General features: G+C 39.0%; 1 protein-coding gene across 2 annotated transcripts in view; it reads right to left on the reverse strand.

Moving 5' to 3' along the window:
• Positions 1-15521, reverse strand: part of itpkb (inositol-trisphosphate 3-kinase B) — a 29206-nt gene extending 13685 nt beyond the window's left edge. The window contains exons 1-5 of one of the 2 annotated variants that reach the window (XM_020642038.3): positions 15245-15521; positions 10190-10375; positions 9094-9244; positions 8628-8912; positions 6720-7730 (exon numbers count right to left, since the gene is read on the reverse strand). In XM_020642038.3, coding sequence (XP_020497694.1) covers positions 6720-7730; positions 8628-8912; positions 9094-9244; positions 10190-10236 — 1494 coding nt within the window. In that variant the 5' untranslated portion in view covers positions 10237-10375; positions 15245-15521. Of the gene's footprint in view, positions 1-6719; positions 7731-8627; positions 8913-9093; positions 9245-10189; positions 10376-14979 lie in introns of both variants that reach the window. The other variant, XM_020642036.3, reaches the window with a different exon arrangement.
• Positions 15522-16690: the final 1169 nt, after the last annotated feature.

Here is a 16690-nt window from a genome sequence, read left to right on the forward strand (position 1 = left end):
GACTGTTATTATTCAGACACCTTAGTTCATTATAAAAATAGATACATTTAGATCTGGATTGTGATAATGAGACGTTTGTCTTGAATGAAGAAACATAGGCATGATCCTGAAACTGGGATTGTACTCAAGAAGCAGCTTGCATCAGTCGACTTAGACACTCTCCGTTCTGTCTCGCGTTCATATTTTTCTGTCTCTTTGCTCTTTGCCGGTCTCTCTTTCTGTCCTATCTCTCTACCCAGACCGCTGGATGACCAAGCACAAAACAGTGAAGTTTCCATTGAGAGAGAGAGAGAGAGAGAGAGAGAGGAAATTGTAAGAGAAGGAACTTCTTGCAGACAGGAAGTGGGGGGGGGGTTGCCGCTTGCCTCAGCGACAGTATTTTCCACATCCGCCGCTGACTACAAACAAAAAAGAAAAAAAAGAAAGAGAGGCTTTGCCCTCTGTAAACAGCAGAAAGAGCACGGAGGAACAAAGAAGCATAGATGCAAAGAGCTTCTTAAATAAAATGATCTTCATTAATCTTGTGTGTATGTATGCTTAAACATACATTTGCATTGAAAAAGTTCATTTTTCAATGCAAATATCTAAAGTAGTATTGGATGTTTGGATATTTGCTTTATTTCTTCAATCAAAGAAACAAGGGTTACGCTGAACAACCATCATTTGCATGCAGGGAGGAATGCAAAGAGGCAGGGAGTAGTGAAATTTAAAAAAAGAAATTGGGTAAAAGGGTAACGCTGAGTTAAAAAATGAGGCAGCGAGGGAAACACTGATGCACGTTGATGTTTTCGATGGAGAAGCACTGAGGGAAACAACAAGCCTGATATCACTCACCACAAGGTCCCCTCAGATACACATACAGCAACTGTCTGAGTCTGCAAAGTTTAGACTGTGAGGCACAAAGACACACACACACACACACACACACACACACACACACACACACACACACACACACACACACCCTCACAAAATTAAACTGCATGGACTGCTATTCAGGCTAAACAACGTGCAGCAGATGCTTGGACGGTGCCTGATAAATCTCTTAGTAACCAAGTTTGGCTGGACGGTTATATAAAGGCGAGAAAAAGGGACCTCTCAAGGGGGGAAAAAGTGGTTAGATGTTTGTGATGTGGCTGCTCAGTTAACTTTATACTAAAGTCAGATAAGGAACCAAACAGAGGTCACAATGGAACATTAAAGAGCAGATCTCACTTTAGATCTTCCCTCAGAAGCCTTGAGTTAAATGGAACAAAAAGCTATTTTTTTTTCTCTCAGTTCATCGCAGAATACCTTAGAAAAGCATGATCACTTTCATTTTCAACTACATAAAGCATGCACAGAAATGATCTGATACATTTTGTTGATTTGTACATAGAATTAGAAGTGCAACCTGTGGTTCTCCTCTCGAAGAAACACACATAAACAACAATTTTATCATTATTCAGCAGGGTTTCCCCATGCAGCGTGAGTGTGTTTCTGACAGCTCTGAAAACAGTGTGAAACCACACTTGACTTCTGCTCTGGACTCAACCCTAGACGCTCTCTTAGCCAAAATGTCAGCTCCTCCGCAGCCAGGGCAAGTTCTTCAACATGTGAGCACAATCCCACCGGGCAAACTTCTCGCAGAATCACCAATTTAAGAATTGACCGGTGTTTCCCCTCTCACGGTGAAGCAAGGCCCTTTTTCACACGTAAGTATACACACACATACACACACTTAAACTTACAGACGCTCTCTCTCTCTCTCTCTCTCACACACACACACACACACACACTAACACACACACAAACAGATGTGAGAGGGAAACTCGGTTTGACGTCACAGGGTTGCTAGGCGACCAGCCGCCGTGGTAGTGAAGATTTTCCACTGCAGTACAAACACAGTGTGTGTCTCTCAGAAAGTGTGTGTGTGTGTGTGTGTGTGTGTATGTGCTGAGTTATAGTTCAGGACATGAACATTAGTTTTTGCCCCGTCAGAAACAGAACAGAAAAATAGTATTTTTTGTCATTAGATATTAGGTTTAATTTACATTTTTTTAAATATTAATAAACAAAGTGGAGTTGTAGAGTAATGTTAGGGTCAGTGTATGTGTCCATGCCAAAGATAACAAAAAAGGGTTGCGACTCAGTGCAACAAAAGTGACCGTATGTGTGATAAAGAAAAGCTTCCTGTGTGGATACAGTATTGTCTTCTTCTGCAAAGTTCAACCAAGTGTTAGTGTGTGCAGAGGGTGTGTCAGCCTTAGCATTTTTGTCAAGTGTAACAGTTAAACATGATTGGCCAAGTCTTTGATCCAAAAATAGCTTTGTTTATTAAGGATGCAACATAAATGAATTGGAAAAAACTTCCCAGAAAAGCTTCCCAAAAGCATCCCAGTCTATACTTACACCACAGACAGCGTGAGTAACAGCACACACACAATCTGCATCCCTTTAAAGACCTGCCTTACTTCCATTCTTTTGTAGATTCAGCATAATTAGCTTTAACTTCTGTCATTCATTTCTCTGTAAAGTTGTAAGAACACACCTTTAAACACAGACACTGCTAAGGGTTGATAGAAAGTTTGTATAAAAAAAAATCAAATCAAACTTGTAAGATGTGGCGCTTCAAATTCACTTGCAAGATAAGTTTGTTTGTTTATTACGATCCCCATTAGCTTCTGTGTTAAACAGTAACTACTCTTCCTGGGGTCTCCATATCTTCATTGACAAGATTTCATTAAATGACATAAAACACATCCATGACATTCATACTGACAGTACAGCAAAACACAAGACATAACCAATGTAACATACAATACACAACACATACTCGAAAACTGTCTGATAAATACAGTAGCTAAATATTTTTATATTCGCCACTCAAAAAATAAAAGTATCTAGCAACTAGATCACCAGAAAGAAAAAGAAAGAACTCATAAATTATCCTATACAATGTCTTGTGTAAATAAATAAAATCTTAACTTTTTTAGGAAACATCTTAAATTACTTTCCATAATCAGAAAACTTGGTAATGAATTCTATGCCACCATCGCTCGATAATGCACTGTCCTTTGCATTAAAATAGTTTGACAACAAAAAACGACCGTCTAATGACTGTCAAGTCGAGTAGTTATGTCTATCCGAAAAAAATGACAGTTTACTGTAAAGTATTTCTGGAGTTTTGGTTGTAATAATATTCCTTATAAAACTCACTAATGAAAATTGCAAACTTCTTTTCACACTTAACCAGGCCAAATGATTAGTCATTAAACTTACTCTTGTGCTCGACAAGCAGTTTAGGACAATGCGAGCCGCTTTGTTTTGTGTGACTTGCAGTCTAAAAAAAGTTGTGTTTCAAATGCTTTGAAGTTAATTACACCTAAAAGGAGGGTGTCTTCCCTCACATGACATATCTCTTAACGTTCTTCTTCTTTCCTTTCTCACATTAAACAGACATTTTATGGAAAGAAAAAACAAACAAAGATGCCTATCTATTGCAGGTGCCCCTTCACTGCCAATTAACAAGAATAGGGAAACACTGGCAGCACACGTGTGCCTCCTAACCTTGGAGAGATGCCCAACAGTCAAAAGATTAGCCAAATGGTGTCTATAAAAGGCCCTGTGCAGACACTGAGTGTGTACACTCTTCAGGTATGAGTTGATACAATCATAAAACTAATGACCATAACAAAGCAGACAAGTTCAGATGTGCTTACACCAAAAGAAATGAAAACGTCATGCTTACTTAGGTGAATAATGCAAAGGAGAAATTATAATTTAAAACTACTGTGAAGGAGTGGATTAAAATGACAGGAGTCATTCATAGTGATTCAGAGCTTTTTGATAACAAAATGTAACTCTATATAATTCTGATACATGTTTTCTAGAAAAAGTACTGCTAATATATCTTTGGATGATATCTGGATGATAATTCTTGTAACTGGTTCTACAACAATTTGAGTAATTGAACTCAAGCCATAGTTGCAGATGATGTTAAGTCGTCCCTCATGGTGGTCAGAAAGGAGTACCCCAGGGATCTATTTTAGGGCCTCTTCAAATCACTTTGTAAATAAATGCGCCCTTAAACAGACAAGCCCATTTCTAATAATAGTATGCTTTTAGCAGTCTGCTGAATCACAAAATCCCTGGCAGGTGTAGAAACTATGCAGAGTTTGAATTTTTCAGTATCTGGCTGAATCACAATCTGTCTGTAAGGTCGTACATTTCAAATTCATATAAACTTGGAAGAACTAGTGGTTCACCATGATAAAGTGAACTACTTGCAATTGTTCAGAGGACTGCAAAAACATGTAGAGGTTGCTTTTAGTTGTGTTTCTAAGTTTACATTTTATTATGTTTTTACTTGTATTGGTGCAGGACTGCCCTTGAAAAGAGATCTCAGTATCAGTCTGTCCTCCCTGCTAAAATACATTAAATAAAAACTTGTAAAAAATTGAACTACTTACATCATTCGTTGTAAATATGTATAGTAAATATTGTAAAATGTCTGATTGATTAATACTCGTATTTTTTGTCTATTTCATTTTAAGCTCACAGTATTCCTCTGCCTTTCTTCCTCTCTCAGTGTCACTCCTCTTCACTCTCTCCCTCACTTCTTTCCTACATACCTCCCACACAAGAAAGCATGCGTTATGTGTAGCTGCATGTCTGCCTCTTCTTGCACACATACAGCAAATATCCTTAGAATACCATCTGATCAGGATCTGTGACAGGCTACAGACATGAACATGAAGAACCCCGATGTTTGACATCTCTGTGATATGATGGGGGAAATCCAGACTTTTAATAGGAACAATAAAACCCTCTCCTTCAGTCAGCTGCTGGAGCTTCTGTCTCTTTCTTTGCCAGGATAAAGGAAAAAACAAATACCGGGAATATGCAAAGAGCAATACAAACACTATTCAAATCCATCAGCCAAATCCATTTAAACAAATAGCTTGTAATGCACATCAACTAGGAGGGCCAGGGCATTCAAAAGGGTGATTAAATTAAATATGCAAGAAAAATGCATCCATCACACACAATTAGGAGTCTCATAAATCTCAACCACAATAATATAATAAAATAATATATATTTTTTTTTATATCTGCCATTATGCAGATGATGCAATTATTTCAGGGTGGTGTGTATTCCAAAGCTTGCATCATGGTCAGTTGGCCTACTCGCTAACGGGGAAGAGATTGCAGATTTTTCAAGGTCATACAAAATGACTATTGAACAGAAAAGACAGAGAATATGAGTGCATAAATTTGAAGTTTTAAAGAAGGGGCACTTCTTGGACAGGGACATTGTTCACCAAACAATCGAAGAAAATCAGTTATACAATCCTTTGTTAAATCGTGTTTCAAAGCAGAACTGAGATGAACTTGTGAACTTATACCGGCTACAAATAAGAACACATCCACACTCCAACCTACACACACACACACACACACACACACACACACACACACACTTTGAGGCACAATCGTTAACAGAGACCCAAGTGTCTTCCAAGAGTGGCTGCAATTTCACAAGTTGTGCACAAGCTAGGTTTTTAGCTTTAATAAGAACCTTCACTAATAATAAGAACATTATTTATAATGACAAAACTATAACTTTGTCAAGCTATTAACAAATCAAAAACCATCAAAATGTTCTTGACAAAGTAACAGAACTTCACCTTGTTTTTCTTCAAACATGCATACTTAATAAAAACAATGTCTTCCTGTCTGTTGACAGGAACACAGCTGACATCAATTTAGCAGCTGAACATTTTGATTTCAGGCAAACCATCAGAAATCTATGACCTTCAAATGGACTGTGTACAAAAAGTGACAATCAAGCTTACATTGGCTCAGTGCATCAATTGGTCACATAAATAATGTACATGCGCTCTTTACTAAAAAATGAATGACTACCGCAATGCTGGTTGCCCTGTGCCTTTACTTTGCAGAGTTACTTTGAGCTAAAGGTAACATCAGCAATTCTAAGATGTTGATGTTTGAGTTTATTTAGGGATGTTTACACTGGTGTTGAGCAATTATTTAGCAATTTAATTATGATTGCCATATGAGCATTACTAATGAACACACGAGGGAAGTCTGAATTTACCCCAATGATTAAGAAGTTTGTCTTCTTTTCTTTGATTTATTTTTGGGCTTTAATGACATTATCTGGGTAGGATAGTGGATAGCGACTTAAATCAGGTAGAGAGAGGGGAGCTGTCATGTGGGAAAGGAGCCACAGGTCAATTTGAAGCCAGGCTACCCAATTTGCGGACCATAACCTCGGTACATTGAGCGCGACCTGATCGCTAGGCCATCAGCATAAGAAAAGTTATTTTATAAAATTTTGAAAACACAGTTATTTTGTAAAACATTTGGAATAGCAGATAGACAAATACTGGGAGTTATTGTTAATACACACTCTTTAAATGTTGTTAATTTATGGCATTTCATATCGTTATTGCAGCACTGAAAAGTGGTAAGACACATCACATATTTTTCTCAGATCTTGTGAAAATTACCAATTAAGCTTTGAGTTTCCAAGCCTTTAATTTAACTTGTCTGATTTTCCCTGACTGAATGATATATGGCCTTCCTGGTGACCTAAGTTTCTCAAGGTCATTGACATTTTCAAACTAAAAAAGATCTTCGAAATGTGAGGCAGGTCATACCTGCATGAAAACACATGAGCAGAAGTATATTCTTACTTGACTTTATTTACTTACCGCTTTCTGTTTGGAGGTCAGGAGAGCAGGGTTGAGAAGCTGCTCTCCTTTCTCTGTATCACTGGAAATATCCTCCTCCGACTCTTCCCAGGACGAGGAGAACCCCGCCGAGGAGGCCGAGGAGGACGACAACTTCCTGAGGGAACGGGTGGAAAAGTTCGACCCAGGGACTGGGCTTGAACCTGGGCTGGGGGTGCAGCTTAGTCCCTGGTCTGAGCTGGAGCCTTCAGAAGTTTGAGGTGGGCTTTCCAAACCGTGGTCAGTTATAATGACAGCAGGGATAGAGGGCGGGATGGAGGGAGGAACAGAAAGAGAGTGGTTGGAGGTGTGATCTTTGTTGTCCATCAAACATGAGGAGATCTCATTGCTTGGAGTAAGAGAAAAGGAAGGTGTTTCAGGATTAATATCCAACCTGTTTGCCTCTTTCTGGTGCGTCATTTCATGACACAAGTGGTCCTCTGTCTCATTTTTTAATTCTCTCTCTCTCCTCTCTTTTTTGTCTCCCAGTATTTGATTGTTTTCTATCTCTCCTCCCTGTTTTTCGTCATCCTTTTCTCCCAGTCTTTCGCCATCATTTTTCTCACTATTTGTTTTCCAATCCAGGTTTAATGTCTCAATGGAAGCCTGAACGTCACACAGCCCATCTAAAAGGGGATTTTGGATTTTTGTTTCAGAAATGCAGCCATTTTGACCGATGAGTGTCTTGTTCCCTGTGTTTTCTTCTGTTGCACCACTGTCCTTCTTTTCACCTTCCTGTCTCCCTATCTCCCTACTTTCTCCCTCCATGGTTTCCTTCTCAGTTTCTCTTCCATTTTGGACCACAGGGGGGACTTTACTCTCTGGATGGTGGATCATTGAGGATTCAGGAGCCGGGTTTCCTTGGCTGGAATGGGCTGGTGATTGGCTCGTCGATCTTCGTGGAGACCGAGGGCTGCGCTGAAGCTCACTGTTGAGCACCTGGGCACGAATTCCCGATATGTGGGCCTCAAATATTCCCACTTTCCCCCTGACCTGTAATAGAAAATGAAAGTAAGAGTCTAAATGTAGTCTAGATTTGGTTTCCTTGGTTAAACTGAAGAGAAGTTAATTTCTATCCTTTTTTTCACATTTGGTTTTGGCTGCTTATCATCTCACAGGTGCACTGCAAGCATTGGCAAAAGAACATCTCTTCAAAATGTTCTGCCTTTATTAAGAACATGGAAAAAATTAAATAGCTTCTAATGCTTGGCACTTAACAAACTGTCAGGAAAGATGATTTTGGCAAGATTCTAGTTTAGTTGTTGTTTATTTTCAGTTCCTGAAAACACATGTGAGTGACCTTTAAATCCCAAACCAAAAAATAGTGCTACTGTAACATCCTAATTAAATCAATGAAAAATGTTAATATTTAAATTTGCTTTAATGTTAATTCATCATTTAATTTAAATTCTAGACAATCAGATTTGATTCATTATTACAGAATGTTTTGTTTATCTACTGTCTTATTTAAATTATTAGCATACTTATGATGGATAATGATATTAAAAAAGGTCATTGAAAATGACATTGAGTGAACATACAATAGTATGAACCTTGAAAAAAATGAAACTATTGGGTGAAAAGAGCTGTTCATCAAAAAAAGAAAGACTAGAAGTCAGCTTTTCCAGCTTACTTACAAAAGGTTACTTAAATATGAAACAGCTGAGTAGAAGGAAAGCTCGGTGAGAGTACTGACATTGTTCTGACAAGCCCAACAAATCAAAACAAAGTAGTAAATCCTTCAGAGTGTGAAAGCATTGCTCTAGTTTGCTTAAGGAATGCATTCCCAGACGAACCCAGACAGACCAGACAATGAAGACAATTAAGACACAAAGGAAGACAGCGATACAGATTAAAAAGATAAAAGAAGAAAATAAAATGTCAAATCACCTCGACGTTCTGCAGCTCCCTGTGTATCTGCAGCAGTTGTGCCTGACGTCTCTTCTCCTCTCGCCTCTCTCCTCCTCCAGTCTCCCGTCCCCTGTCCTCCTGCCCTTCTCCGTCCCCTCTCTCCTCACAGCCGGGCGAGCTCAGTCGTCGGACCCGCTGGCCCACATTGACTCCGAGAAGGTCCGGACTCCGCGGGGAAGGGGAGCGAGCGCGAGGGGAGGAGCTGGGAGAGAGTGGGGAGGAAGGGGGGAAGACGAAAGCTCCACCAAGGGATGTAGGGCTTGTCTAGGAAAGGAGGAACCAGGACGGGATTAGCATCACTCCGAAAGATGACACATGTATGAATTGTAATTAAAATAGCAGCTGAGAGACTGGGGTCTAAACTTAACAAGGTCTTACTTTTCTATCTTCTTTTTTTTTATTTTTTTAACTTTTTAGGAAGCTACAGGACGACAGCTTTGACTACCTTGGGGCTGGTGGGGCTGTAGAGACCTCCACCCAGTAGCTGAGAGTAGGTACTCCGGTCCGGAACTGGCAGCACAGGTCGACCAACTGGACTGGTTCTTGCCGCTGAGTTTCTGCTCGAGGAGCCTGGCTGGGTGTGGAACTGATTATTGCTGAGAAAAGAAAGTGAAAATATCAGAGTCTTTTATTTGTCAAGTTTTGTGGACTCTTGAAAAAATCCTAACTAAAAGTACTTTACTGTATCAGGTTAAACATTGCTTTGATTGCAGCATTGATTGCGTAGCCTATCAAAGGCCTGAGATTTTCTCTTATTTCACAGTCTTCATTCTTAAAATCAAAAAGACTAATTTGGCCTATTTACAGTTTAATTTACAACAAAGAGTACTCCTACAACCACATCTCTATTTGATGCAAAAAGTAAACATGAAGGCAACTGCTTACATCTGATCCTTAATAGGAGTTTCACAGCGAAACATTTCTTATATCTTTCCTTTTAATTATTTGGATCACCATCTGTTCTCCCCTTCCTTTAAATTGTGGATTTTTTTGTGCTCATACAATACATACAACACATGTAAAATCAATTCAAACTTGCAGCTGTGACATAAACATATGGAAAAGTTCAAGCGGGGTAAATATGTACGCAAGGCACTTTATAAAATACAAAGTAACTTAAAATAAAATAGTTATAGTCAAAATAAAACATGTCTGAACAACATGTCCCCACATCAGTTAAAGACTGAAAAGTGAGTACATTGCAAATCTGTAAATTGTTAACAAACAAAAAACATTCAATACATAAGGCATTCATAGTGTGAAGAGCCAAAAGCTTGCAGTGCAGCGAAGAAGGAAAAGAGAAAATAGTTACAATAGAGAGAAATATTTTAAGCATCCTGCAAGTGACTGAATATTTACCTGTTATAATTAAAATAAAGTTATCTCACGAGTCCAGTGTAACAGCTTTTTACCTGCAGTGATTCATACTGACCAAACATGTTTGAAGTATGCACTTCCTCCACAACAACCTCTTTAGGAACACAGACGTCTTAAAAACAAAAGGAGACGAAGTATAAAACAAACTGGAAAATAAACCGGACCTGTTCATGACTCTGAGGCTGTTCAGGTTCAGGGCAGACGCTGCCATCCCCGCGGCCTGGCCAGGGGCTGTGAGTGCTGGGTACACATCTGACAATCTCCCTTGGAGCAGCAGGGAGGTCTGGAGAACAGCTCAGTGTTTCTTCTGCATTCAGGCAGCAACTGCAGCTCATAGACCGCAGGAATATCTGCAAAAAGACATAGATTTGTTTCATTCTACTGGATCTAACATGTCTAACCAGAGAAGTCAAAGTAACGCCTTTTTCTAAAAGCACAGACACTGGGAGTCCAACTTTCCATTCCTGGAAAACCATCCCATCCTGCGTCAGAGAGGTTATATCATTAATTCAAAATAAATGATACCATTGTTTGTGCTGGGATTAAAGTTAAATAAGACACAAATAAACGAGGAAGAGAGAGGGAGACAGACAGAGAGATAGCGATTAAGAATGGCAGGAAATGAGCTGAGGACATGTTGCAAACACTGGAAAATGTTTTCAATACAGGCTGAGATTTATGCATTGCTTATTTGAATGAAACAGCTGTTGTATTGCCTTTGTCTTTTCCGTAACAATAATTTTCTCTCCTCTCAAGCAACGTTACATAGTTCTACACCAGAACATCTTTAAAAAAGGTCTTAAGAGTTTTACATGTTAGAACTGTGACAACCCCCACAATGATCCTCTAGTCCAGCACTGCTTGTTTAAAAAATTTGCTCCAGTCTAAAAATACAGTTCACGTGAAGGTAACATTCTTTCAGGGAGAAAATGAAGGGAGGCACGAGGAAAGGGCAGAGAGATGGAGATACAGAGAAACATGCAGAGAGGGGAAATTAGAAAAGGGCAGGAGGTGGAGGGAAAGTTACTTTGGGAAGTAGAGAAAGGCACAGTGAATAATTGCGGTGAAGGACAGGAAACGATCTGGTAAATTGACTTGAGCTTGCCTTGTATACGGCTTTTCTAGTCTTCTGATTGAACATAAAGTGCTGTTTACACTGCTAGTCACATTCATTGATTCACACCGCATTCACACCCTAACGGCATAAAGTGTCCTTGAGTTTTATCTATTCCCATGTATACACATTCACATGCCGCTGTGCCCAAGGACACTTTGACATGTGACCAAAGGTGCTGGGGATCGAACCCCCATCCTTCCGGTTGAGAGACGACCGACTACCACTAAGCCACAGCGGCCCCTAAAGTATTTACTGAGTAACCCAAGATAGTGAGTGGGGACAAAAAGAAAAAGGAAAAGAAAAGGCAACAAGTAATTACTCTCCTGGATGTTAACGGGTTTCAAGATAACTTTCTGCCACAGGAAACAATGTATCTCTGTCTTTGTTCAAATATTTTCTGTTTAGGCTGAAGTCTTGAAACAGGCTTCTTGTTCCATGTGTGACTGAAACAGAATTAAAAATATCTGACCTACCTCTGAGGATCATTTGATTTAAAACAAACGTCCACATATCTGATTTAATTATGTCAACACAGACACACAACTGCCAGTGCTCTGATGATCCCAGCATCAGTCTTTTTAAAAAAAACTTTTTTGGTAACTTTTTTTTTCACTTGTCCTGTGACACAAGGATTCTCTCACAAATTTAGCCTAGTGGTCAAGTTCATGTTAGGCCCTACTACCGTATGTAGTTCTGATGACTTAAAAAACTCATATCATTTTTAAGAGGGTAAACAAATTTTGATATAGAATGCATTTTACTCAAGTGTTATTCAGATAATCAATACTTTTTTGTTTTTATAAGTAACGGTGAGAATTTGGGTGCAAAATAAATCAGTCAGTCACCAGTTATCAGGGTGCACAAGGTTCTTGTGGCCACCATGGGCCCCACAAAGCCCTACCCCCATGGATGGCCCTGCTTCTACATACTTGTAAGAAGAAATTGAGCAGAAAAAAACAAAGTGTGTTTAATTTAATAATTTTCCCTATTTGACACACATGGTTGATTATAGATAGCTTACGGGACAGGTGTGCTTTGTGAGATTTAGCCTTTATAATCAGTAAACTATTTTAGCAATCTGGCCGTAAATATTGACAAATGCTAGAGGAACTACACTGTGCCAGACCCCCCCGGCCTGTTCGATGGCCACGTCTGGCCCATGTATTTGAAACACAAGGACATCACACCTCTGAGAGACACATAGATGTTTTCAAACCATCCTGCAAGACAATCACCAAAACTAACTGAAGCTCAGACCACTTGCGAACATCTTTTTCAGTGAAATTCAGGGGTCAGGCACATCACGTGCTGAGCTGCAAAAAGCAGCCTTAGGATGTGGTTTGAATACAGATAAGTTAAGACTTCAGGTCAGGGGCACGGGGTAAACATGGGGTTTCCTTGTTGGGCAGTGACGCAGTTAGAGAGAGGCAGGAAACTTTCTGAATAGCTTATTCACTCGAGTAGCTCACCAAGCAGCAGACAGACACTGTGTAATCACTTCTCTATGTTTATTGGATGCTAAAATCCATGAAGACTCTGTGAAAACAACAACACGATTCAGGCCTAGGACGGGCATGGAGAGAGAGAGAGAGAGAGAGAGAGAGAGAGAGAGAGAGAGAGAGAGAGAGAGAGAGAGTGAGACAGAAGAGTGACAAAAGAAGAGAGGTGTTTACAAGCTATTTTGGTTTAGTTGTCTATTCTGAAGCTTTCATGCAGAAGCAGTAGATGTACTGTTTGAAACGGCTCAGTTGTTTAATAAGGCAGCACCGGGCTGCAAGAACAATTTTCACTCTGCATGTTGCACATGGTTGGAAACCCAAAAGCTGTTTTTTTGTTCACTGCAGTGAAAGAAAGCTCTGGGGTCTTGGAATTATCTGCATGATAAAAGGTCAAATACAGGCACATGGGTAATTAAAGATATATGAACTAAGAATGAAAAAGTACCAAAAGTGTTTAAAAAGTATTTGCTCACAAACTCTAAGCTCTGGTCTATCTATCACTACGGCAGAGGATATCTATATTTTCCAAAAAGATAACATGCATCTGCCAAAAATCCGCTCAAATATCCATGAGAACGGCGTATACAGACATTTCAAGATACCATATTTATTCTAAACATCCATGAAGCACGATAGCAATGAGACCTTGAGCACGACTTTGTACTGTGCTGATAATATGCTGTGATCATGATGAAAAAAAAAAAACACCGCCTTTAGCACACCAAAGCAATCAAAATACAGATTGATAAGAATGTCAAGGACTATCTGTAGTGAGGATTCTAGTTTAAATAACCCTCCATGTAAACTAGCTCGGTATGTTTTGTCTGTGTTTGAGCGCAGCCCCGTGTCAGAGTGAGTGGGACTGTGTGAGTGTTGAGCGTTTGAACTGTCCATCTGCCTACACAAGTGGGCAACACACCTACAGACAGAGCTCTGAAGGATACTCAGACTGTAGCAGAAAGTTAGAGACAAATTAACAACAACAGATGGCAGACCAGAACTATAATGATATAATACCACCATGTGACGCAAGTGCATCTATTTTATCATACATTTTAAATTATTTTTCTCTTTTGACCAAATGGTCTGCATTTATTAACCATAAAATTTAATTTTCATATTAGTTTTTTCTTATTGAGCTGATAATTGGTAGGTTTTTTACTCACTAGAGCAGACACAAGCACAGATAGGCCTGCTGATTTGTTATTTTAATCTATTAATATTTCCACAAAACACATTATAATATTACAATTTATATTAATGTCAAAAATCTACAATTAGAATTCCACAATTATTTAATAAACTCCGTGCTAGCAAGTTGGATACTCAAAGCAGGGAACAACACGTGAAGCCTAAAAGTTCCGGAAAGGGGAAAAGTTCTGAAGAGGTGGGTTAAAAGGGACCCAAACAAAATATAAAATAATCTTTGAATTTTTTTTTTTAAAGGGGAAAAAAGTTACGTTCAATCCTCGCTGAATAGCAGCTTTATCTTTTGTGTGAGTATAAAGAGAATTTATTTGCGTTTCGGACTGACTGTGGTGTTTGATGACGTATGAAAGAAAGTTATGGTGATTTTTCAATTGTTATTTGAAATTTTACAAAAAAAGGAAGCTCACTCATTCAAGAAAAGTACAATAGAAGCAGCCCTATTAATCACCTCTTATCTTATGAACTTCATAATGAACACTGCCTGCTGCGTGCTGGTTAAATCTTTGTGTGAGAGTATATCATATATCTCCTGCAGCTCTCCATTCAAGACAGTGATGCTGAAAACATGCTGGAGGGAGTTTCTCCGCAGAGCACATTTGTGCAGAAGCTGGTAAAACCAGAGTTTCTGTTATTTAGAAGTCAATATTTGAGTTTAAGCTCTTCAGCATAATAACTTTTGTTACTTACAGTTGCTGAAGGCTAAACATAAATGCATTATGTAAAAAAAAAATGATTTTTTTTTATATTATGATTTGGCTGTGGTATTTTCTCAGTAAATATAGTTCTGCAAATGATTTACAGTACAGTAGGCCCACTATAGGCTAAATCATTAGAAAGCAGCTATTTACAAATAACTGCATCTGTCATCATAAAACATAGTTTATATTATGGATAAAAACCATAAGACAAAAATCTTTAGGATGCAGTTTAAAATATGGATAACGTGGTTTAAAACGTGGCTCCTCACACAGTTTGGTTATCCCTCTTACTAGGCCTACAACCCTCACAACTTTGACTGTAACCTCCTGATCTGCTCAAGAGCTGGTGATATTAAGATGTAATAAACTCCATCAAACAAACAATAATGTGTTCATGTGGAACACTAAACCAGGCCCTTGTGTTTTCTTACCTCTGAGCTGTCCCGTCTTCTCCGGGCTCCTCTGAGACACTTTTATTACTCTGAGTGATATTACAGTCAGCAGTAATGACCAGAGGAGGAATCTTCTATCGGAGTCTCTCACATGAAACACAAAACATGCACAGTAACAGCTCCTCGTGCACCGACACGTCTACTTTTCTACTACTCTTCTCGTTTCTTCCACACACACACAATCACACACACACACAAAAAAAAAATGTTCGACGCTGCCACAGGGTCCTTGTTGCTTCTTTACCTTTTTTCATCAACAAATCCTCCTCCTTCTCCTCCTCCTCCTCCTCCTCCACAGAAGAAAAAAAGATTTAAAAAAAAACGTCTTTCACTCTCTTCAACGAGCGTTTTCTGTCGGGTTGTTTCAGGGAAACTTCAAAGCCTTTCGTATCGAGCCGAGGACTGAACGCCTGTCACAATTTGCTTGTCGGGATAAATAGTTTGGGAGGTTTCTGTTGTCATGCGTGCTGAGTGTGCTTGTAGTAAAGCGCTGTTTGTCAGACTGTTTGAAGCCGGAAGCGCCCAGACAAGTCTCTCTCTCTCTCTCTCTCTCTCTCTCTCTCTCTCTCTCTCTCTCTCTGTCGCAGTTCATTGGAGGGATACGAAACAGTCAAAAACCGTGCACGCGCTTGTTTTTTTGTGCTGCCAGCGTTTACACGCACGTGCGATGTAGTGGGGGAAGCCCTCAGATAAAAGTGAAATTTGCGTGCACAAGCGCGTGAGTAAGCACAATTTACAAGGAACAACACTTCATGAAATTAGATTATCCCCATGTTTTACATTAATAACAGGCCCTGGTCATACGCAACTACTTCATTGTCTTCATCTTTGAAACAAAAAAATAATTAGGCTATATATGGCGTAAGAAAAGCCTATAGTACATGTATCTCATAAAGTAAAATGTAGCCTCAAAACAGTGAAAGTACAGGCCTAATAATCAGTATAGGTGCCAGAGAAAAAGTCCACAAACTATTTTCATATTGGCAAACAATTGGGTTGAATAATTAAAAAATGCAAAATTCTTCTAACAAGTAAAACATCTTATCTCTTAAGAAAGTAGACGAGTCGCATTAAAATGTGATAATAGTAGGCCTACCAGGTTTTAAGTTTTTTAAATCTTTTTTTTCAACACAGGCATTTTCAATCCCCCTGTCAAATTAGACCTATCGTCAGGTTGATAGAACCATGCAGGAAGTCTCAAAAACGTTATAAACCAATTGGGATAAAAACAGTGTATTTTTCCAAAAGAAGAAAAGTGATTCAAAAGTGAGTTAGCTATCAATCAAGCTCAATGTACTGTAAATGTCTACAGAAGGTACAATCAGACACCGTAAGTGGAAAAACACCTGTGTGGGTGTTTGACTGGTATAGGTGCTACTGAGTGACATTTGTTATTAGGAGGCCCTGTCTCATTGTGGTGGCCTATGTCTGAATCCTGTACTAATACATTTTACATTCTAATGATGACATTGTACCTTTACTACTTTCAAAAATCTATTAAGGAAAAACAAAAACATGTAACAAGTTGCTCATTTACAACATGACAATCTACATCAGCTTTGGGGCTTTAAAGTGAACAGAGTTAGAAAGAAAGCAATGCCATTTTCAAACCTGATACATACTGAAGGATAACAGTGAGGTAACTTGAGAAATATCTTACTAACATTTGCAAACATTTAGCACTTTCCTC

This window comes from Labrus bergylta, chromosome 15, assembly GCF_963930695.1.
Source record: "Labrus bergylta chromosome 15, fLabBer1.1, whole genome shotgun sequence".
Taxonomy (NCBI): Eukaryota; Metazoa; Chordata; class Actinopteri; order Labriformes; family Labridae; genus Labrus; species Labrus bergylta.